Genomic DNA, 22,984 nt, shown 5'->3' on the forward strand with positions numbered 1-22,984 from the left:
TAGTTTTAGTTTACAGTAGTAAGATTAGGGAGTCTGACTAGCAAATAATCACATCTAATTTAAAACGAAGTAGTCAGATTACACAATGATTAGACCTAATAAGAAAATGATTTAACTGTTTGGTATCAGTTCAGTGTTGTGAAAGAAGAATGATTCATCCACCACTTGATGGCAGCCTTGAGTTTCTTTCTGGTAACTGAGAAAAATGCAAAGTCAAAACTAAGTGTGTGTCTCCCCTTCTAACAGGTACGCCATCCCCCCCGAGCACGGGAAAAGACTGGAGCGTCTGGCTACAGGTCAGAGAATAACTGATGCTCTTTGTTCTGGTGGCTCGAATCAAGATGAGCAGTAATTGTACAAGAAATCTGTCTGAATGAAGACGATGTAAAACGGTAAAGCTGTTCGGGATAAATGTGGAGATGTGGAAGTAGTTAAATGTTTACATGTTTGTGAGTTTACAAATGGCACCAGTTCATTTGAAGCTTTATCATCCATTTTTATGTCAAATGTTGTTTGCCCGTTTATTTTTCTTATTATATTTCAAACCAGAAAACAATTATCAGTATCAGAAAGACAACCTGGGTAAAACCGTTAACTAAACCAACCTAAGAGAGTAACCCTATTGTTACATTGTGAATTAACTGATAAACCACATTATCTGTAAGTGAGTTCAGTTCTGTCAGCTACAAACCAGCCTAGGGATGGATAGCAGCGATATTAATTTCAGGTATGGGTATGGGCCCAAATTTCATATCTGTGCATCCCTACACTAGCCTGATTGCTACCAGACCTGCAGAATAAAAAAATCCCTTTACCTCTACGAATTAGGCTGAAAGATCTCTAAAGCAACACTTCATGATCTATTCAAGAGAAGTTTGAAGAAATCAAAAGAACTTAGAACAACCTCTAAAACACAGCAGGCCTAAACTGGTTATGGTTAAGGTCAGAGGTCATGGGACACGGGTGAGGTTGACAGTTATCCATTTGCTGTCACATTTAATGACATGTTTAATGTTCATGTGTTCCTTTATTCTCATTGATTTAGGCCCTGTCCACACGTAGCCAGGGATCTGCCAAAACGTAGATATTTTTCTACGTTTTGGCCTGTCATCCACACGAAAACGGAGTTTTTTCACACGAAAACGGATCTTTTTAAAAACTCCGGCCAAAGCGAAGATCTGCGTTTTCTCCGTTTTGGGTGTCTGCGTGTGGACAGACAAAACCGGAGTTTTAAGGTCCGCAGCGTCACTTTCCGTGACAAAAAAAAATGCTGACATCACGTGTGCGACCTGTGTTTACACTAGCCGACAGCATGGATGCCCTCAGAGCTGCGCTCGCTTTATCAATTGTCCAAGCGCTTTTTGCTTGTTTGTTTTTGCAAGCGGAATTACTGCTCCTTGCGGAAGACCACAGACGAAGGACGAGGTTAAGAACGGGGGAAGTACTGCCGCCTACAGGTCTGGCATGTCCATAACAACGTATTTATCCGGGTACGTGTGGACAGAGTTTTTTTTTTAAACGAGGTGGTGTGGATGCAAGTTTTTGGAGGGGCGGATATTCGTTAAAAAAACCCGGCTACGTGTGGACTAGGCCTTAATGATCCATGAACATTCTGGCCACCATCATTACTTTTTATCACTCCTCCATGAATGAAAACTCGGTGTGTTGTTATTAATGTTGAAACAGGCTGATTTTTACCTGCTTAACTCTCTGAGAGATTCTCTGTGTGTGTTTTCTCTCCAGGGTTTTTCCCCAACAGCTTCAAGGGATGTGAGGCTTTCCTTCGTCACAAAATGACTCTAATTTCCCCGTTCATACTAAAGAAGTATGGAATTCCCTTCGATAAGGTAAACGTTCCACCTGTGTGAAAGCACGAGGGGCTTGTTCTGTTATCGGAACATAAACTAATCTCCGATCTCGGTGATACGCTGTCAGATTACTCAGGAAGCTGGAGAGTTTATGATCACCTTCCCATATGGTTACCACGCTGGTTTCAATCACGGCTTCAACTGTGCCGAGTCCACCAACTTTGCCACAGTGCGCTGGATAGACTATGGAAAGGCGGCCACACAGGTAACCTCACAATCAGACTACTGAGGAAACTGTCTCATATCCACTTTGTCCCTAAAAAGACTGTGAAGCAGTGTTTAAAATGTTTTTTTTATATATTAGGGTGATTGTACCTTTTTGTTTTCCCTCCTTCAGTGCACTTGCAGCAAAGACATGGTGAAGATCTCCATGGAGCCTTTTGTCAAGCAATTTCAGCCGGATCGCTATGCTAACTGGATGCTGGGCAAAGGCTCGACCCTTATTGACCACACTGTTCCCACTCCCAGCACAACACCAGAGCTGCAGAGTTGGCTGCAGAGGCGCCGCAAAACCAAGTCAACTAACGAAGGGTACTGTGTTTAACCTGACACCTTTAAATGTTCTCTTTGTTGGAGATGGGTGAGGTAGTGGTGCTACGTGTGTGGGGTAAAATATGAAACCTGTAGAGTTTTGACTGTATTCTAACAATATGGTCAGTAGTGGCTTTTGGTAGAGATTCTCAACTAAATAATTCAGGTTGCGTAAACCAAGTCTGGTGGGTGTTTTGACTCTCATGGTCTTGTCTTCACAGCAGTAGTCACTCTCGTATGCGCTCTAAGCGCCTCAGGACCACAGAGGAGCCAGTGGACCTAGATGGTGGCGTGGCATTGAACTGCAATAAGAAGAAAGGGCTGGGTGGCCCTTCTAGGTCCAAGGTGAGAAGGTACGCAGCGGGAATGACGAGCAAAGATGCGGAGAAGGGGAAGAAGAAGGAAGCGGAGTCCATGCAAAGCCGGAATCCAAATTTATCACAACTTTCTGGTAAGAGGCGCTTCTGGGTAATTTTGAGCAACAGAAAATTCTTACATAACTTTTTATTTATTAATTAAGGCAACAAAGGGGATTAGATCAAAACATTTTCAGAATATCTAAAATCTGTCATTCATGTGTTTATAGCAGGGCTGTGCATGGGGCACTTCTTACTGGGAGCTTTTATAGCTGCCATGCTTGTGATTCCATAATGATCTTTTAGTCATGCATTCATAGGTCAAGTTCCTCTCGGCTAAATGTAACATTTCCTTTGAATGATTCCTGTATAAGCAGCATGCCAAAAGGTCTGTATTCCTGAGCAGGCCGAAGGTGAGGGAAAATGATCGATTTTCCGAGAGCCACGATTTCTTCAGCAAAGTCTAAAATATGACTTCTGAGCCATTTTCACCCCGTCATGCTGAGAAAGTTATCCACTACTACATTTTAGAATGTTTTAACCACACTTCCTTCTTTCTTTAACTCAACTCATTCACTGCCAGCCGTTTCCGGATCACTAACGGCATTCGCTGCCAGCGTTTCTCACCGTTTTTACTGTTTTTTAAGAGTCATGGAACTTTGCATGCTAGCATTATGTCGATGCCAAAACAACCAAAACAAAGAGGAGACTCACCTCTTACATCAGGAAGAAGCCGCGTGTTTCGAGCGTTATCCGTTCTTTCATAATCCGTTGTCGAATTGTGATCGGCAGACGCTTTTCCGGTTCGCGCCTCACTTTTTTTACAGGAACGGCCCAAAACGATCTCCTAATACATGGATGTGTTGCTTCCTGATCATGTGATCTGTGACGTATGCGGATGAAGATCGGCTTCAGGGCTGAGATGTTTGTTCTATCATCGCGGGGGCTCGTTCCGATGCTCAAACAGTAAAAAAAAAAAGCAAATGACGACTTTAGTCGTCATTGGCAGTGAATGAGTTAAAGTAAGCAGTACTGGTTATTCTAAGCGCCCGGGGGCTCTTATACATTTTTGATATCATTTTAAACCCTGTATTTATTGTGGAACCATTTATTCATATCTTAGATCATTTTTAAGGTTTGTTTGGCCTTTTGTGATAAAACTATCAATATGTTGTTGAAGCTTGAAGCAGGGTATCTGCGGGTCCTTAAAAAGTCTTAAATTTCCTTTTCTAAATTTAAAAATCCTTAAAAATGACAAATAATCCTTAAATACAGTTTCCAAAGGTCTTAAATTACCAAAGGTCCACTAAACAAGATTCTTTTATTTCAAAAAAAATTTTGTGAATTTCTAGTTAGTCTTCAGCATTTTTTGTGTACGATGTTGGCGTAAGCGGAACCGTACACATTCAGTTGGTTGTGAAAGGGGGCTATTTTTAGATGAGCACATTAGCTGGTTAAGCTAGTGGGAGCTTGCGCCATGGGGAAGTTTAATGGTAACTGTATGGCTAATCCCACGTTTGCGATGTGGTTAGCACCGGTTCTAGGCAATAGCTGGAAATGATAGCTTAAATTTATTTAATTTTAAAAATAGCTTAAATTTGGTCAAAGTTGCCTTTAAAAAGGTCTTAAAAAGTCTTAAATTTGGCTCCCTTAAACCTGCAGATACCCTGTATCTGTTACAGCCAATGTTTACCAACCCAAATTCACTTTTCAGTCTAAAAATGAGCACAAAATTCATTGTTAAACAAAAGTTTGATTTGCAGTTTGGCCTGTTTGATTTCAGCACTTTAATTTCACACCCAAACGATCAGTATCATCGTCTTTATCATTTTCTCCCTTCCTGTAACCCACTTTCAGACACCATTTCGTTATTGATGATGCTTTGATGCTACTCTGCTGGAGTTGTTTGTGTTCTAAACAGCTGTTTGTTTATTTGCCCTTTGCCTTTGACAGGGTCTTGCAGACAGATGTGTGTGGTGAAGGTTAATCGCGTGGAGAGTAAAGGTTTGGAATCTGGTAATGATGCGTCCCGCACCTCCAGCTCCACCACCTCACCGGTACAAACTGAGCTAAAGTCAGCTGCTGCGGACTCTCAGGACCCTTCTGGGCCCGGGGTCACAGAGGCGAGTCCTGAAGGATTTACACGAAGTCCTGAGGCTACTCGGATGCACCCGGGAGTTAATGAGTCAAGGTGCTGCTCTTCCATGCCTCAAGATCTCACCTCCAACACAAACAGCTCCCCTGAGGCAGAAATGGACTCGTGTCCCCCTGAAACGAGAGCTAACTCAACAAGTTCCTCATCTGAAAACCTACGTTTGAAAGCAGAGAGCAGTAAGCACACGGGTACTGAGAACCACACGAACGGCGCTGGTAAACCAGAGAAGACGGTTGTTGATCCTACATGTATTAATCCACACTACACCACAGAAGCACTTTATGATGTAAGGAGTGAACCAGCAGAGGGCGATAGTCACACATTAAATGGCTCCTTCCATTCCTCACAACACAGAAGCAGTGTGGTAACAGGCAGCAGTGAAGAAGGTCTTTTGCCTCCACTTTTGCAGAAGACTACTGTTGATATGCCACAGCTCACACTAGAGCCAGAGGATAGGGTCGGGATTTGTCCTCTACCCCCAGTTCTGACGCAAGAGATGCCCTCCCTCACCCATGCAAATGATGCCTTTACTGATTTCCCAAAGTCAACATCATGCAGCCACCAAATTGCACCTGTGCTTCAGAGGGAGACGCCAACCGGGTCTCCATCCTCTCGTGGAGACGAAGAGGAAGATGCAATGTGCTCAACTGATCCTCGTGCAGTAGAACATGCTGACGACTGGCGTAAAGATTCTCCAGTGAATCCTGAAGAGGCAGCAATGTCTGGTTTTAAAGGAAACACTGCAAATTTAGCTCCTGGTGGTTTTCACAAAATAACCCCTCTTCATGGCCATGAGATGCTTGAAATGTCCTCAGTTGTTCCAGAAAAGCATCAAACAAAGCAGGAAATGATTACTTCTGGACTGAGTGATGCTGCCGTCAGCCAGACGGTTGCAACAACGTCTCCTCAGTCCAACATGTCAGATAAGCATCAAGATGACTCCAAAGACACAGCTCCTAGAGACGATATGAGTAGTCTGGGCTGCCCATTGGCGTCCTACAATACAAACAATTGTCTCCTTAACTCTGACCCTTTTCGGTGCACTCAAAATGACAATCACCCAGTATTGCAAGTCAACCACCACACGACACTCTCTTCTTCTTCCCATTGTTCTTACCAAAATGCATACATAGAGCCCAAACCATTCTCCAGTAGCATCTGGAAGAACTTCAGTTCCCAGGGTCCTGCAGTCCTCATCCAGAGTCTGCACCCAGACCTCTCCCATGATTTCTCCCATGACCCTCTGCCCTACACCATGTGGACTGAACCTCAGTGCAAACAGGTCACAGACCTGGAAGACCCAGCAAAAGACCTTCAAAGGTCCGAGAATCAGGAAGACATAGGTGGGGCCCCCACCTGGGCCCAACTGGAGCCCACCTCTCTACTTTCAGTCTGTGCTATTGAGCCTCTGGGACTTTGTGAAGATTATGACTTGCAACGAGACGAAGTGGATGGGGCTGAGTCTTTATTGCTCAGCAGGCAAAGGGAAGTGGAGGAAATGTTGCCTGTTAGGACAGGAGGGGGGGGACATGATGGAGAGTCGGATATGGAAGAAGGGGAATCCGATAGTGAACACGCGGAGCTACAAAGCAAGGGGCAGAGCAGCAGCGAGTCGTCGTCATCGGAGGAGGACGAGGATGAATTAGACTCAAATAAGTACGAGTGCGAAGATCCCGGCCTTGAACCAGGAGAAGTTTGTGCTGTGAGTGCTCTTTACACACAGCAGTAATGTGCAGATTTCAGATCTTCACACAGCTGTTTAAACATTTTGTTCATCTCCGTTTGTGTGCCAGTACCCGACCCTGTCAGCGAAGAGGACTTCTAAAAGCTGGCGTCATCCACTCAGGAAACCCACCGCAAGAGCTGTGCCCACTGCTGTCAAGCAACAGGCCACCAGTGATGAGGGTGGGCATGTTCTCTCCACGCACGCACGCACACACACACACACACACACACACGTGGTTCGTTTAGAGTTATTGTTGTGGTTTAACTTTGTAAAGACATGTATTGTTAGCCAGGCTCAGTTATTTGGACAGAAACCCAGGGTCATTTCCTGTTGTGGTTTGTGTTGCATGGGTGGGTGGCGACGGGCCAGAAACCACGATCCTCTGGTTTCTTTTAAACTGCAGTGATCCAAAATATGGCCACCCTCAAGTTTTTTTTAGCTTATTTAACTTTGCGGAAAAGACAAAATGTTTGTTAAAGATGACATTATAACAAAAAAATAACCTAGAACGTAATCACGCTAATCAGACAGTAATAATAAAATCTGTGCTTTCCCAAAGTAAATCATTCAATTTTGAGATCCTTTTCTCCTTCCTTATTTTTCTAATTATCCGAACCACCAGCAGCAATAAAACAGTCTGACGTCATCACACACACACACACACACACACACACACACACACACACACACACACACACACACACACACACGCGCACACGCACACGCACACATAAACATTAAGTCCTCTGGTCTACCTCAGAACAATGACTTTGTGATAAATCATCTATTTGTTTTCATGGTTTTAATAATCTTGGAGGGAGTGACCTCCCTACCAACTCTTTATGCTCCTAACCCTAACCCACATAGTTACATCTATCATCTCCATGGCTGTGAGCTGGAGTTGTTTATCTCTGACGAAGGAATGACAATCAAATGGCCGTGGTTATGAAAGGCCTGTTTTATACTACTACTCGACCGGGAAAGGGCGGCTTGCCAACTCCGGGTCGGGGGAGAGGTCCTACCTCAAGTGGAGGAGTTTAAGTATCTCGGGGTTTTGTTCACGAGTGAGGGTAGGAGGGATCGGGAGATCGACAGGCGGATTGGTTCGGCATCTGCAGTGATGCGGACGCTGAGCCGATCTGTCGTGGGGAAGAGGGAGCTGAGCCGGAAAGCCAGGCTCTCGATTTACCGGTCTATCCACGTCCCAATCCTCACCTATGGTCATGAGCTTTGGGTAATGACCGAAAGAACGAGATCGCGGATACAAGCGGCCGAAATGAGTTTCCTCCGTAGGGTGGCCGGGCTCAGCCTTCGAGATAGGGTGAGGAGCTCGGACATTCGGGAGGGACTCGGAGTAGAACCGCTGCTCCTCCGGATCGAAAGGAGTCAGTTGAGGTGGTTTGGGCATCTGGTCAGGATGCCTCCTGAACGCCTCCCCGGGGAGGTGTTTCGGGCATGTCCTGCCGGCAAGAGGCCCCCGGATCGACCCAGGACACTTTGGAGAGGTTACATCTCCATTTTAGTTCGGGAACGCCTTGGGGTCCTGCCGGAGGAGCTGGTGGAGAAGGCCGGGGAGAGGACGGTCTGGAGCTCCCTAGTTGGGATGCTGCCCCCGCGATCCGGACCCGGATTAGTAGAGGAAGACAACGACGATCTCCATGGCTGTGAACTGTAGTTGTTTATCTCTAACGAAGGAATGACGATCAAATGGGCGTGGCTATGAAAGGCCTGTTTTATACTTGGAAGGAGGCTTAATTATTTTGAGGGATTTTTATGTTAACAAATATTGAAGCACCAGTTATTTTCCTCGGCTCCCTGTTATAGACGTATGCTCACAGTTTGGTCATTTACTTGCTCCGATTCGCAAAGTGCACACACTGGTTTGTAAAGAAACCTTCCTCTTGCGAATAAAGTGGATTTTTTGGTTGAGCAAATCTGAATAGATTCTCACTTTTTGAATCAATAGCTTCTAACTGAAGCCCCTGTTAAGTCACTAATTTCCTTCTAGCCACATAAAAGTGGGCTTAAAGCTACAAAGTAAGTTAGTTGGTGCTGCACAATTCCCTTCATTTGCATCAATTTGCTGCTGGCTTTGAAGGGGAAGTACTAAATAAAAATGGACAAAACTCAACACCTGAGTAACGTTTTAGAATATTCACATACACCAAAAATGTCTGGAATGTCACCAAGAAAACCAGCGTCACATTCTCCCTCTCTCCTGTTGGGGTTACCGCAAAAGTTGAATTAGGTCAATGTAAACTGAAAATAAATTGAACCACTGACAGGATTTTAATTAAACGCTTCCAAAATAATCATCAAATGTACATTTTGTGATGGGATGGGCTACGAAGAATACACCATACCTGTCCTTCAAATCCGAGGAAAAAAACAACACACACGTGGTTTTCACTTGGAGGAACTATCTAATTTAGACAGCCTTCAACACATTGCTATGACGTAATCGGCCTTCAAATGCAGCCTTTGAAGGATGCATGCCCCAAATGTGGATACAGCTTGATTAACATTTGGAGTCAATCCAATTAAAGATGGCCGCCACAGCTGGTCGGTTTACTATGGTTTACATCCGTGGTTCCCAACCTTTTTCCCAAGGGACCCCGTTTTTTACCAGTAAAATTTTTGACAACCCCCTCCCATTCTCTCTTCCGGTACAAACAGTATTAAGAAATAATTAAATTGTTCAAGCACATTTTAATATGCTTTGATTCAATAGATAACAGTAATAGTAGGCTCCAGTACAGAACAAAGTCATTAACAAAACCAAACAGAGCATAATGTGCTTGACAGTTTGTATTACTTTTCTGAACACGTTGTTTCTTGTAAACACTGATAAATCAATCATTCCTTTCAATAAACGTTTGACACATAAAAAAAAAACACTGAGCAAAATGTACTTAAATGTGTATATTACTGTTTATACTAGATTATTTACTGTAAATGCTGTGATTAATCAACCAGTCCTATCTTTAATGAACTTTTGACACTTGAAAATAAAACAGTGAGCTGAGCAAAATGTTCTTGAAAGTGTGTTACATTTTCTGTACTAATTATTTCCTGTCTTAATATCAGTAAACTTTTCACTCATGAAAAAAGTGTGAGCAAAATGTAGGCTATAAACAAGTAATAAATGAAGTTTTAACCCCTTAAAGTGGAGAGGTCCTGGTGACCCACTGAGAGGCTTTGGCGCCCCCTTGTGGGGATCAGGAACCACTGGTTTACATAGTCTGTAAATTTGTCCTTTTTCAGAGATACTGGGGCAGCAGTAGCTCGGGTTGTCCAGTAATCGGATTGTTGCAGGTTTGATTCCGGCTCCGGACAGAGAATTCTGCTGTTGTGTCCTTGGGCAAGACACTTAACCCACCTTGCCTGCTGGTGGTGGTCTGAGGGATCGGTGTCGCCTGTTCTCGGCAGCCTCGCCTCTGTCAGTGTGCCCCAGGGCAGCTGTAGCTACAATGTAGCTCATCACCACCAGAGTATAAATGTGTGTGTGAATGGTTGAATGATGCATTGTAGTGTAAAGTACTTTGGAGTCCTCTGATTCTGAAAGGCGCTATACAAGTGCAGATCATTTATCATTATCATTAAATTCACAAAACTTTTTTCAAACTACCTGATTTTGTGATATTGTTTGAGATTATGCATAATCTGCCATAGTCCATTTTAAAGGATTGGTATCATGCTATTTTAAACTTTATTATTACCATTGGCACAATGGAAGTGTCATTTGTTCAAAAATTTTATATATTGAAAAATATCCTTGAGGTATTTTTTCAACCTGAAAATAAGATGCGTGAATTGGATTAAATCTCACGATGTAGCTCTAGATCCCCAGCAAAGCATCATGGGCCATGAAGGAGAAGAAGAATAAGAAGTAGCAGAAGAAGCAAACAGCAACAGGAGCTCTGGCTATGCACACCACCAGTGGCAATTTGGCCACCAGGAGCACTGGGACATTTCCCAGTAGCCTGGCAGCTGAACTGGCCCACTCGGCGAGGTCAGGTCCGGTCAGGCTGGATGAATTATTGGTCCAGTACATCCCTGACTCTCCAAACTTTATCACCGTTTAGTTAGCGGTTAGCAGTTAGCATTTTGGTTGACCGCTCTGTTCTATCCATCGGGTGGTTTTGATGTTGGATTTGTTAGTTAGTTTGAAGAAGTAATCGGTCTGAAAATCCACTCTAGTACTAGCAATGGTTTAATAAACAGGCTGTGAAATCACCTTCACTGACAAACACATACTGACTCGACTATGAGAGCTCCAGAAGATAAAATCCAACCATTTCTGCTGATTAAACGGTTCTGTAGGAAGACTGAACAAATTCCTGTACCCCTCGCAGACAAAAACACATTTTCACTTAGGCTTGATCAAAAGTGCAGACTAGATTAGAATGGAATAACTTCTTCACAACTGCAGGGATTATATCACCCGCTGTCTACTTGGAGAGAGTGGGCGTTAGTGTTTACAGGCCAGGGGAGGAGCGTGCAGTTTAGGCACTACCGGGATGGGGAGGAGTGGGATATTGTGACGAAAAGATGCTCCATCCAGCTGTTGCTTTAGCTTGGCAGACCTGCAGGGGATCTGCAGCTAACCCCGGCTTTCCACTGGAGCCGTCAGCAGCACGTTACTGCAGCAGCACGTCATAGCTGCTGATAGGAACCGCTGTGGTCAACAGAACCTTTTCCACCGGAGCCGTCAGCAGCGCGAGTCGGCCGCGTCTCAGGAGCAGCATGTCGCGGCCTTTACGCACCGGTTCTATTTTCTACGCGCGACGCCTCTGAAACGGGTCAAGTTCGACATTTTTGGGGAAGGAAAGACAGGAAATTGGACGCGGAAATGGAGAGAAGCTCCCGAGATTTTCAGAATAAAGAACGTACTGCCTTCCGGTTGCTTTACTTTTAAAAAGGTTACCAACTGTGCGGCCCCGTGAGACGTTATCACCTAGCTAGCGGTCTCCTTTGTTTTTCAGGTCCGTGTTGGCGATTATAAAACGGACAGAACATAAAACACAAACCATGTTGTAGTTTTCTCCTGCTTGTTGTTGTGTTTACTGACTAAGTCACTCGTGTGACTTCGTGCTCTGTCAGCGACAGCTGCCCCCCTGCTGCTTCGCGTCTCGTGGGAAGGGCCAAGCAGCAGCTTACGCGAGCAAGACGTGCTGCTGCAGTAACGTGCTGCTGACGGCTCCTGTGGAAAGCAGGGGTAAGACAGGAAAATGCAGCTTAATCTGTTTTGGGTATTTTTTTTCATGAGGAAATTGCAATATAATATGGTCCAAGGTCCAAAAACTCCAAAAAGTTGATTTCGCAAAAAATAGTCCTTTTAAAATGCTGTATGAAAGGCAACGTGTATTCCTTCAAGCAAGGACTTAAATCATGAAATGAAATTAAGTTGCAACATTCCAATTTTCAGAAAACATTTTCCTTCATAAAGCCAAGCTACATCTACTTTCTCCAGTAAGTGATTGATGTCTGTGGATTTTGGTGGCAGAACAGTCCGTTAAAACATATATTTGTCAATTTGAACAGGAAGAAAGCCTTCAAAGTGATGAAGGCGTACATGTTTTTTAATCTGACTCCTGTTTTGTTGTCAGCTGCTGTCATTTTGATAACACCACAGTCGTTTCTAATGAAGCCATTAAAATGCTGCTAATAAATTCTCCGGAGTAGGGATTTGAGCAGCAAGTCGGCAGATGAGTTGGAATGCTGGAAAAGTCAATCATGAAAATGATGTGTGCTGTTTTCTATAATCAGAAATGGGCTTAATTAGCAAACAGTCGGGCAGAGAATTGACTTCGGCCATGATGAAGAAAAATAAAAGTTTTTAATAAGTTCATGGCGTCTTCTATCTAAGCCAGTAAACGATTGGACTGAGTTTGTTTCTGGCCTTTCAGAGTTAAGAAAAGATGAAACGGGATAATCAAATGTCACGTGGCGAAGGGATCCATGCAATTTATTATATCAATTATTCTTGTTCTCACATAAATCCTGACGGCTAAACCCTCCATTGTAGAAACAACTTCTTAATTCATTATAAAACTTTACACTGTGTTGCAGTAAATGAGTTGAATATTAATCTTGAAGCTCAGGTGTTTGTCGTTTTGGAACAGAGCCCCCTGAAGCGAGCCTGGCCGAGGAGGAGGAGGAGGGGGAGCGGGAGGTGGAGGCGTGGGCGAAGCCCCTCATCTACCTTTGGCAGAGCAGGAAGAGCTGCTTCACAGCAGAGAGGGAGTACAATGCTCAGGCTGCCACCATGCAGCCATACTGTGCTGTGTGCACGCTTTTCATGCCGTATTATCAGGTAAATACGACTTCAGTCACGCTGTGGGAATAAAGGAAGCTAATTGCTCTCTGTTTGCAAAAGTTGCTGCCGAATAATTGCTGGTAAATAATAACGGAAATGATACTAAGCCCGCAGGTCACAGTTGTCATGTGGGTCTGTTCAGCCCCTGTAATCTTCAGCTAACTAAAATGTCACGGAGAATGACAACCGCCATCACAAAAGAGCAGGGCAACCATTTTGTCACCCACCTAACCTGTCAGCATTCCAGTCTGTTAATGTCTGAACTGAAGCCTGAAAATTACCCCGTCTCTTCCTCCTACAGGCTGATGACAGGGCTGAGGACACTAAAGCCGTCACAGCGAAGGACACCTCCAAATCTTCTCCTCTGGTGGCAGGCTTCACACCTCCCTGTGGAGGGCTGAGGAGGACAAAGCCCCTGATCCCAGAGATCTGCTTCTCTTTCCGAGAGCAGAACTGCCCTCCGACTCCTACGAACCCGCTGCTGCAGGAAGATGGCACATCTCCTCTCCTCTACTGCCAGGGCTGCTGCCTGCAGGTCCACGCAAGTATGTATGCATGCAAGTGTGCAGGACATGGAGCGGTGGCGTGTTTTACTGTTTACACTCACTGTATTTCATGAAGGCCACCAGTCAAACAGTTTATTTCCACATTTTGCCTCTTTGATGGCTTTGTCAGAGGGTCAGTGGGTTTATATCCTGACTCACACCATCTAAATGTTCCACCCCCTAATCAGCCCCCCCCCCCCCCCGTCTTTCTCTCTGCGGTTTTAGGTATTTTATTTCCCCCGTCAGCTGAATGAGGGTGAATCTTTCATCTTCACCACACGTAGTTCCTGTTCAAAAGCCCCGAACCAGAAACAAGCCCGCAATAATGTTTACCTTTGTGTTTGACAATATGCAGATGATATTCTGCCTGCAGTTCTCACGGTCTCTCTCCCCGACACTGAGCGAGGACCAGCCCCACCTTAGGTCCAAATGCAGCACTCCCTGTCTAACATTCACAGCGTTTCCCAAAGTCGGAATGATTCACTGATTCTAGATTTTATTCTGCCACATATTTTACTTTGCACGTCCCGGGGTGTGCGCGCAGACAGCTGTACTGCATTTGTAATTACGTGGCGCGCGCTTGTGTACGTGTATGTGTGTGTGGGAGTAAGAGATGAAGCGTATGTCATTTGACGCTGGTGAAAAAGCCACAAGTTTGGTTTTCAGACACAAGAATGAGCACAAGTTGATGTAGATTCCTGTCTGTGCTGTAATTTGAACTCTGGAAAGGAAACAGAGGTGGGCTTAGATTTTACTTTTGGTTTTGTGATGGATCCTCGAGGAAAAGAGCACAGACGTACACGCACATGTGGACTTTAGGCGCTTTGTAAAAATAAGTTTCTTACGGGTCCAAATACTTCAGTGCTTGGAAATTAAACCAGCTGCTAGAGTTAAAAAAAAAAAAGGATTCACTTTTTTTAACCAAATTTGGAGAATGAAGTTCTGGGCTACAGATGAAAAAATCTGTTTTATGTATTTATTATTTTTGTATTTTTGTAAAACCCTTGGCGGAGCTTTGCGATGCAAAATTACATCCCAGAACTAAGTGATATAACGAGAGCACAGTGTCCACAAATAAACACAAACAGACATTTCAGAGCTCTTGAAGGCTTCTGTATTGCTTTTTCCATATCTTGACCACACTGATCTCTCTCTCTCTCTCGCTCTCGCTCTCGCTCTCTCTCTCTCTCTCTCTCTCTCTCTCTCTCTCATGCGCTCTCTCTCTCTCTCATGCGCTCTCTCGCACATGCACACTCACATAAACCACTGAGATCTCAATTTGTACATCGTCTGCAGTTCTGTTCATGTCTACAAGTACGGATGTCCCGATCAGGTTTTTTTGCCCTCGAGTCCGAGTCGTTTGATTTTGAGAATCTGCCGATACCAAGTCCCGATCCGATACTTTCGATACATAAAAAAAAGAAAGAAAAAGAATAAACAGTTCCAGAATGTTCCTTATTTTTTGTTTAATTACCTTTTTATTTTAATTTTTAACAACAGATCACTTCTGTGAAGTAGCTTGAACAATCAAATAATAAATAACATAAATTCTTCACTTTTGGACTTTACTGCAAATATAAAAAGTCTAATATAAAAACGGATAGCACTTCAACTTAAAATACCTGGCAGGGGTCTATTTAGCCTCGGCCCCCAAAATGCTTAGATACGTCCCTGGGCATGGGACAGAGTTTTGAAGATGATCTGAGTTGTATCAACTATATAAATACTACATGCTGATAAATGATTGCTTTATACAGGTACAAACGTGTAGTGGGATCAATCTACCTACATTTTCTGTTTTTAAGAACTTAGTTTTGTTTTCTTGGTTTTTATTTTCCTTTCTTCCTGTCCCGTCTGTCTCTGATCTTCATGTCCTGTCTGTCTCTGATCTTCATGTCCCGTCTGTCTCTGATCTTCCTGCATCTCCCAGTCCTCCAGAAAAACTCCTGCCTGCTTCCTTCTTTTTCACCTCACAAGTAACTTTTTAACTAGCAGATCAAATTGATCTATTGACCGCAAAAAAAGCGGTGTGTGCGCCGCGCTGCCCGGCTGCGCCAGTGACGAGCGCTGCAGCGGGGGCAGCGCGAGCGCGTCCACACGTCATGCTCAAATACAGACAGAACTTACCAGAGAGAAAATGAACGGACACGAACGACTGTGTGTTACTTGTATGTTTTTTGGTGACGCCACTTAGAAACTTAGAAAATGTTACTGTGGCCGTGTGCAGAACGCAGCTGGAGTTCATGAATTATCAGCGGTCAGCCTGCATCTCTGCTCAAAAGAATCCCAGCTACTCTTGAGTCCATATAAATAATACAATAAAGGTTGAAACTGGATCTTTTTTGTGCTCCTTCTGGGTGTGTAAGTTGGGGGCATCGGGAGCCTGACAACCTTTAAGGAGAACCAAGTTGCTCTCCTGTAATTTGAACCCAGTATCCCGAGTCCCGATCAGTCTGAAACCACGTGATCGGGCCGGATTTCCGATCATGTGATCGGATCGGGACAAGGAAACGTCACCACTTCAACGTCGCTCTGCAACAGGAGACTTTCCTGTGGAGTTTAATGTTTTCTCTTTCTCTGACTTCACCAGCTTAGCCGTGTGCGCGTTAGTGACTGATTTTCATCCCCTTCTCTGTCGTTTAGGTTGCTACGGTGTTGCTGCAGATGACATCAGCGAGCAGTGGTCATGTGATCGCTGTTTGGAGGGAAGCTTTACAGCAGTAAGTCCCTCTATTAACCGTTGCATTTAAAGCAGTGCTGTGGTCCAGAGAGCGTCTTATTGTAAATCATTGGTTTGAAGCTGAAGTTGAGCGTTAGCCTTCATCATCTACATAATCTGGTTCAAGTCTCACTCAGATGAAAATTTTAAGCTGAAAATACACATTTTAAAGTTTAAATCTTAAACTAAACTTTGCGCGTTAATTATTAATAATAATTAGTGACGAACATAAGAACGTTTAAATATATGATATGAGAATTAAGTATTAAGAGAAGAGTTGTAGTAGTGTTTTAAAAATATATTCAGATTTATAGTGGCCATGTTTTTAGAATAAATCCAAGGCAGAGGGAGCAGAAAACCAAGCATTTTATAAAATATTAGTGCTTATTTGTTATGGATGTGTTCATAAAACTAAAATAAGTTGTGGAGAACCTTCACAACTAGAGCCTCAAATGTGTACTGTCTGTTGACCTCAAAAGGCCTGAACAGGTTTGCCTCCATCACTAAAAAGTCCTTCGGTAGCTTTAGTGTTGAAACATATGACCGCTTACTCTAAAACGCTGAAAGCTGAGACCTACCTGATATCTAAAGTAATTTAGTGAAGTTTAAGGCATTTTGGACGTGGCTACCATATCTCCAGTGCTTGTTTCATCTCTAACTTCTACTCTTGTCATTCTGACTTTCACATTTAATACAATTTCAATTTTATTCTCAACATTTTAATTTTAATCTTGAAACTGGGAAACAAATCTTCCATGTATCTGCTGCAGCATCGGTGACTCCTAACCTGCTGATCTCTTGTTTTCTAAGGAATGCTGTCTCTGTAACCTCAGAGGTGGAGCTTTGAAGAAAACCCAAAACAACAAGTGAGATGATCGTTTATTCAGCATTTTTCCTCCGCATATTTATCGTAAATCTCCAGTGTACTGCCAAATAAACAGTTTGTGTGTCTTAATCATCATGATGTATTAATTTGTCTCTCTGTGTGTGTGTGTGTGTGTGTGTGTGTGTGTGTGTGTGTTCAGATGGGCCCACGTGATGTGTGCAGTAGCACTGCCAGAGGCCAGGTTTAGCGACGAAGCCAAGAGGACTCCCATTGACACCAGCAGGATCCCCATGCAGAGATACAAACTGGTGAGGGAACACACACACACACACACACACACACACACACACACACACACACACACACACACACACACACACACACACACACACACACACACACACACACACACACACACACACACACACACACACACACACACACACAGTCCTTGAGGACTGGCCTGGTCTAATTAATGAAGTGTTCACAATCCTAATTAACAATATGAGACGAACATGCCCGCAATCAAAGATGGATAATTAACTACTGGGACTGGGGTTTGGTGTGTGTGCGTGCGTGTGTGTGTGTGTGTGTGTGTGTAGGGCTTTTTGCGTGCTGGTTTTGTTTTTCTGTACATGTGTAGGTGTACATCTGCCCCCACCTGTGTGTATGTGCATGCGTTTAGTGTGTGTATCCTTAATGACAGAGGCTGGAGTGTTTCTCTGCAGACCTGACGCGTAGCCTGCTAAAGTTAGCTCTGTGCTGCAGGCAGCGTGATAGCTCTGCAGAAAGCTAAGTGATCGAGAAACACTTTCCTACGCAAGATGGGAACAGAAATGAGATGCTGCTCGTCAATCTGGAGGAACAGTTTATTCAGTTTTGCAGTTTGTTGGGGAAATATTTTGAGAGGCTGCTGGAACACAAATTCAGATTGTGATCATTATTTAACTATGAAGTATGTTTAAAAATGTCAGTTCCAGAAAAGGATGTGGATGACCACGATCTACAAGATCATTCAAATCCATCCTGCAGTTCATGAGACAGTTTGCTAATGAACACACACACACACACACACACACACACACACACACACACACACACACACACACACACACACACACACACACACACACACACACACACACACACACACACAGCAATAAAAATGGTGTGAGCTTCATTACAGCGCTGACACAGACCGTGACACTGAGTGTGTGAACACAGCGACTTTACCCACAGGATATTAGCTGTGGAAGGGTTTGTAACGTCCTACACCACATTAAAATTAGCCCCATTTTGGGTCAAAAACACAAACCTCAGAAATATTTTTTCACCTCAGTGGACCAAATGGAAACTGAATAAACATTGTCCAGACTGGAAAAGGGTGGGATGTAAATAAAAGTCTCCAGCATGACAAGTGTAGTGACCAAACCAAGGCCCTGTCCACACGTAGCCGGGGATCTGCCAAAACGTAGATAATTTTCTACGTTTTGGCCTGTCATCCACACGAAAACGGAGTTTTTTCACACAAAAACGGATCTTTTTAAAAACTCCGGCCAAAGTGAAGATCTGCGTTTTCTCCGTTTTGGGTGTCTGCGTGTGGACAGACAAAACCGGAGTTTTAAGGTCCGCAACGTCACTTTCCGCGACAAAAAAATGCTGACATCACGTGTGCGACCTGTGTTTACACTAGCCGACAGCATGGATGCCCTCAGAGCTGCGCTCGCTTTATCAATTGTCCAAGCACTTTTTGCTTGTTTGTTTTTGCAAGCGGAATTACTGCTCCTTGCGGAAGACCACAGACGAAGGACGAGGTTAAGAACGGGGGAAGTACTGCCACCTACAGGTCTGGCATGTCCTTAACAACGTATTTATCCGGGTACGTGTGGACAGAGTTTTTTTTTTAAATGAGGTGGTGTAGATGCAAGTTTTTGGAGGGGCGGATATTCGTTCTTTTAAAAACCCGGCTACGTGTGGACTAGGCCCAAGGGACCGTCCTGGTTTGATTGGCCTCTTTCACTGTTGGGTTTCTGATTCAGAACCATATTCTTGTCCATGCGTGTCTTCAGTTGCTTTAGAACAACAAACCAGGGCTGTTGGATCCTTGTCCTGGAGCCCCACTTCCTGTGTGTTTTTTGTTTCTCACTACTAACACACCTGGTTTCAATCAAAGGGTGATTGACAGGCTTCTGAAGAACCTGATGACTGGGTGATTTCATTATCGAATCAGGTGTGGCTCCTCCAGGACCAGGAGTGAATAGCTCTGGAGGACGTTATCACCTCATTTGTTTATTTGTGTGTTTCTTTCATGAGCATCAGGTTTTCAAGTTCACACTGGACTCGCTGCCTCTCCAACAGCTCGGTGCATTCATAATTCACCAGCACACAACCCACGCGCACGTACACATCCATAATTTACTGTGGGAATGTTCTTAACGCATGGCTCAACACAGCTACCCAGATACACTCAACAGAAAGAACCGGGGGGGGGGGGGGTATTTTTGGCTTAAATACTTCTTCAAACATCAAACTTAAGTTCCCGTGTGGATGGGTTTACCACCAACCAGTTTATAGTTAGTTAACCATGGATTTGTCTCCCACACGGGGGTGGGATTGTTTCCTGCCAGTCAGGCTGGCTTCAGCAGACGGATGTGACAGCAGGGTCACGTCATCACCACACTGGTGTCCATAATTGAGGAGGTACGGGAACAAGCGTCATGAGATGCAGGCCAGGTGAGTCATCTAGAATAGCTCCGACTAAAATCCCTCAGCTGAGAAATGGAACAACTCTGGACAAACGGAGAATTCATTACTCGGGGAAAAAGTTGAGATTTTCATTACCCGGTGTGTAATAAGCGTTTCTATTATCTTTTGGTTCATTTTCTGAGAGGGAAAGAAGAAAGGCTCTTCAGAAACCGTCACCACCTGATAGAGCACCGACGTCTGAATGAAGTTGGTTTAGCTGAGGAGGTTACATTTAATAAATCCTGTCTCAATTAACTAATTAGATCAGTTGCTGATTTGTCAGAAGTGAACAGAGGGCGTTAATTTCAGAGGCGTAGCTGATAACAGGGAGCTGAGAAAAAGTTGTTTTATCGCTTTCCTCCGGGACGATCAGCACTTCTTGTAGCATCGCAGAGAATTATTTCAAATTTCGTCCACATCACACACCCCTATACACATGCTAATGTAGGTAGTGGACAGTTTGAAACTTATCCCCCCCCCCTCTCCTTTCCATATAGGCATTTCTATTTACATATCAACAACGTCCCATTTGAGTTGCTTCTGAGAAACATCCTCTGAGAATAAAAAGAGGAGGGGAAATTGTGCATGTAGATTATTCAATGTGCCTTTCCAGGGAATTATATTAATGAATAAATTACCATCAACCATGAAAGGGAGGACAGGGTAGGTAAGTGGAGTGAAAAATAGAGCATGGGGGGTGTTTTAAGGAAATGGATGGGAGGATGAGATGGGAGACTTGTGAAAGAGGACCAGCTGACGTTTCGAGTTATAACAAGATGATGTCGTCCTTTTTTTTTTCTCTCTGTTAAGAAGGGCGGGAGTGGATCGGTGGGAGAGAGGGACATGCTACTGTCGAACATTGACTTGACGGGCTGTTTGGTACAGAAAGCTGCAGGACAGCCTTAAAAGTGTTGCAGTGTGTTTTTGTTTTAGTGTTTATATACGTGTGTGTTGGGCTCTAGGTGGCATGGTTGTGTAATGTTCACGATTCTCACAAGTACAAAACACCACAGCAGGCAGCACCAGTTTGTTGTGGAAACCGTTGCGTCTGGTTCACCCTGTTGTAGGTACCTTCATTTACATCTGTTAACTCTTCCAGATGGGATTTCCATTTACTCATGTTCTTCCCTCAAATGAGTGTTTTGTTTAGACTACCGTTTCCATTAACAGTACATGTAGAAGATGTACCATTTACACGTAACGGCTTTAAATCTTATTAGATTGAACAGTGAGTCAGTTTGTGGTTTTTGGATGTTAATTTCATGTTTTTCCTCAACTCTTCAGCTGTATAACGGTGGCATACAACAACATTTGATTTGCCTTGGAAAAGAAACTGATGCGGTGACTGCAGGTTTTTGGTTGCTTTCTAAGTTTCGACCTTGTTTTTTTTTGGCTTTTAGTCAAACTAAGCTTAACATCTGCCTGTGCTTATTTAAAAGGGGAAGTAAATTGGAGCGCTGTGTCCACAGTGCCAACAAACTATAATACCTAAATGTTTGACCGGCTCCCATTCTGTTTATCGTGCTGTAAACAGGTACTACTTAACTATATCTGTTCAGCAAATACATTTAAATATCAGACAACCAATCTCCATAACCTAAGTAAATACAAAATGCTGTCTCAGTCATTTAAATGATCAGGTCTAAAGGAATTTAAGAACAGAAAAGCCCAGGACAACATAAAGGACCACAGGGCCTAGTTGGTTAAGGTCAGAGTTTTTGATTTCATCAAAAGAAAGAAATGGGGAGAGTTCCAATGCTCAAACCTCTGCTGATAAAAACATCCCAATGATCCCAAGATGTTTAGGTAAATGTTATGTGAACTGATGTGACAAAAACAGAACTTTCCAGAGGGAGTGTATCCTATGACATATGGAGGAAATCTAACACACACTACGTTTAGTAAAAAGAACAAACCGTCAAGCATGGTGGGGGTAGTGTGATGGTCTGGAGCTGCTTTGCAGCTTGAGGACCCGTACCACTTGCTGTAATTGACGGAACCATGATTTCTGCTGTCGTAGCATAAAATCCTGAGAGGAAATCTCACCTTTGACCTTAAACAGACCATTCATGCTGGAAGACCCTCTAGCTTAATTAAGATACACAGTGGGCCCGTTTCCACAATCGGAGCTTCCGGCATGCACGCCTACGTTTCACCAGACCAACAGAACCACTTTCCAGGCCATTTTAGGGACCAACCGAGTACTTGAACTTGGGAATGTACTCGGAATGGCTCAGTAGAGTTGCTGGGCGGGAATTGTGGTTACCTCATGCTGATTGGTTGTAGCTTAGTAGGAAATTATATCGGCAGACTTTGCCAAACAGCTCGTATTTGTAAAAATGGAAGAGTTGCCAGTGAAGAAGAATGGAAGGGAAAGACAGTAAGCAGCATTTATGCTTATTTAAAATCACTGTTTCTGAATTCCCATTGTTGAAGAATGTGTCGGAAATCCCCCCAAAACGATGTAACTCACGGCACGTTATGGCGTACTTAGAGTAAAACTTTTTATTGTTAACGTTTGTGGACACGTGGCGCTGATCGTCAATCGCTTGTTTGTTGCTACTGCCAAGGTTGTTGCAACCAGTTACTCCATATTTTTTAAATAAGGCCAGGTTGATTTAAACATCATCTTTTCCCCTTAATAAATAAAATCATCCTTTAAAACCTGCATTTTGTATTTGTTTGGATTATCTTTGATGTTGAAAGGTTTTTGCTGATCTTTGCGTTTTAAGCAAAACTTGAAAACTCTGTAAGAAGGTAAATTCATCCTCACTGCACGTGTCTGTAAAGAGTCATCAAGCTGAAACATTTCTCAAACTCCGTGTGTAATCTTGTTGAGTTCAGTCCGGCAGCAGACAGATTCTGGTACTGATCACATGGTCTCATTTGTGTGTGTTTACAGAAGTGCATCTATTGTCGTAACCGCAGCTCTGTGAAGCGGCAGGCAGGTGCTTGTATCCAGTGCTCATGCGGCCGGTGTCCCACCTCCTTTCACGTGACCTGTGCCCATGCCGCCGGTGTTGTCATGGAGCCGGACGATTGGCCCTATGTTGTGTCAGTCACCTGTCATAGACACCAATCACGGAGTTCGTCAGCTGTAAGTTGTAGGACGGGCTAACTTGAGCTGACGTGACCCAGGTTGTGTTCCGACTGATCCACTTGTCACAAAAGAACCTTTGAGTCCTATGAGTTAG

At 43.8% G+C, this 22,984-nt stretch overlaps 1 protein-coding gene across 9 annotated transcripts in view; it reads left to right on the top strand.

Moving 5' to 3' along the window:
• kdm4c (lysine (K)-specific demethylase 4C) overlaps positions 1-22,984 on the top strand; it is a 50,972-nt gene that overhangs the window by 16,150 nt on the left and 11,838 nt on the right. For 4 of the 9 annotated variants that reach the window (XM_070553757.1, XM_070553761.1, XM_070553760.1 and 1 more), the window contains exons 6-18: positions 247-296; positions 1,744-1,847; positions 1,936-2,073; positions 2,206-2,399; positions 2,621-2,850; positions 4,709-6,612; positions 6,704-6,815; positions 12,741-12,952; positions 13,257-13,500; positions 16,144-16,220; positions 17,030-17,085; positions 17,245-17,353; positions 22,693-22,887. In XM_070553757.1, coding sequence (XP_070409858.1) covers positions 247-296; positions 1,744-1,847; positions 1,936-2,073; positions 2,206-2,399; positions 2,621-2,850; positions 4,709-6,612; positions 6,704-6,815; positions 12,741-12,952; positions 13,257-13,500; positions 16,144-16,220; positions 17,030-17,085; positions 17,245-17,353; positions 22,693-22,887 — 3,625 coding nt within the window. The remainder of the gene's footprint in view (positions 1-246; positions 297-1,743; positions 1,848-1,935; positions 2,074-2,205; positions 2,400-2,620; positions 2,851-4,708; positions 6,613-6,703; positions 6,816-12,740; positions 12,953-13,256; positions 13,501-16,143; positions 16,221-17,029; positions 17,086-17,244; positions 17,354-22,692; positions 22,888-22,984) is intronic. The other 5 variants (XM_070553762.1, XM_070553763.1, XM_015954216.3 and 2 more) reach the window with 4 other exon arrangements.

This window comes from Nothobranchius furzeri, chromosome 7 (assembly GCF_043380555.1).
Source record: "Nothobranchius furzeri strain GRZ-AD chromosome 7, NfurGRZ-RIMD1, whole genome shotgun sequence".
In the NCBI taxonomy this organism is placed as follows: Eukaryota; Metazoa; Chordata; class Actinopteri; order Cyprinodontiformes; family Nothobranchiidae; genus Nothobranchius; species Nothobranchius furzeri.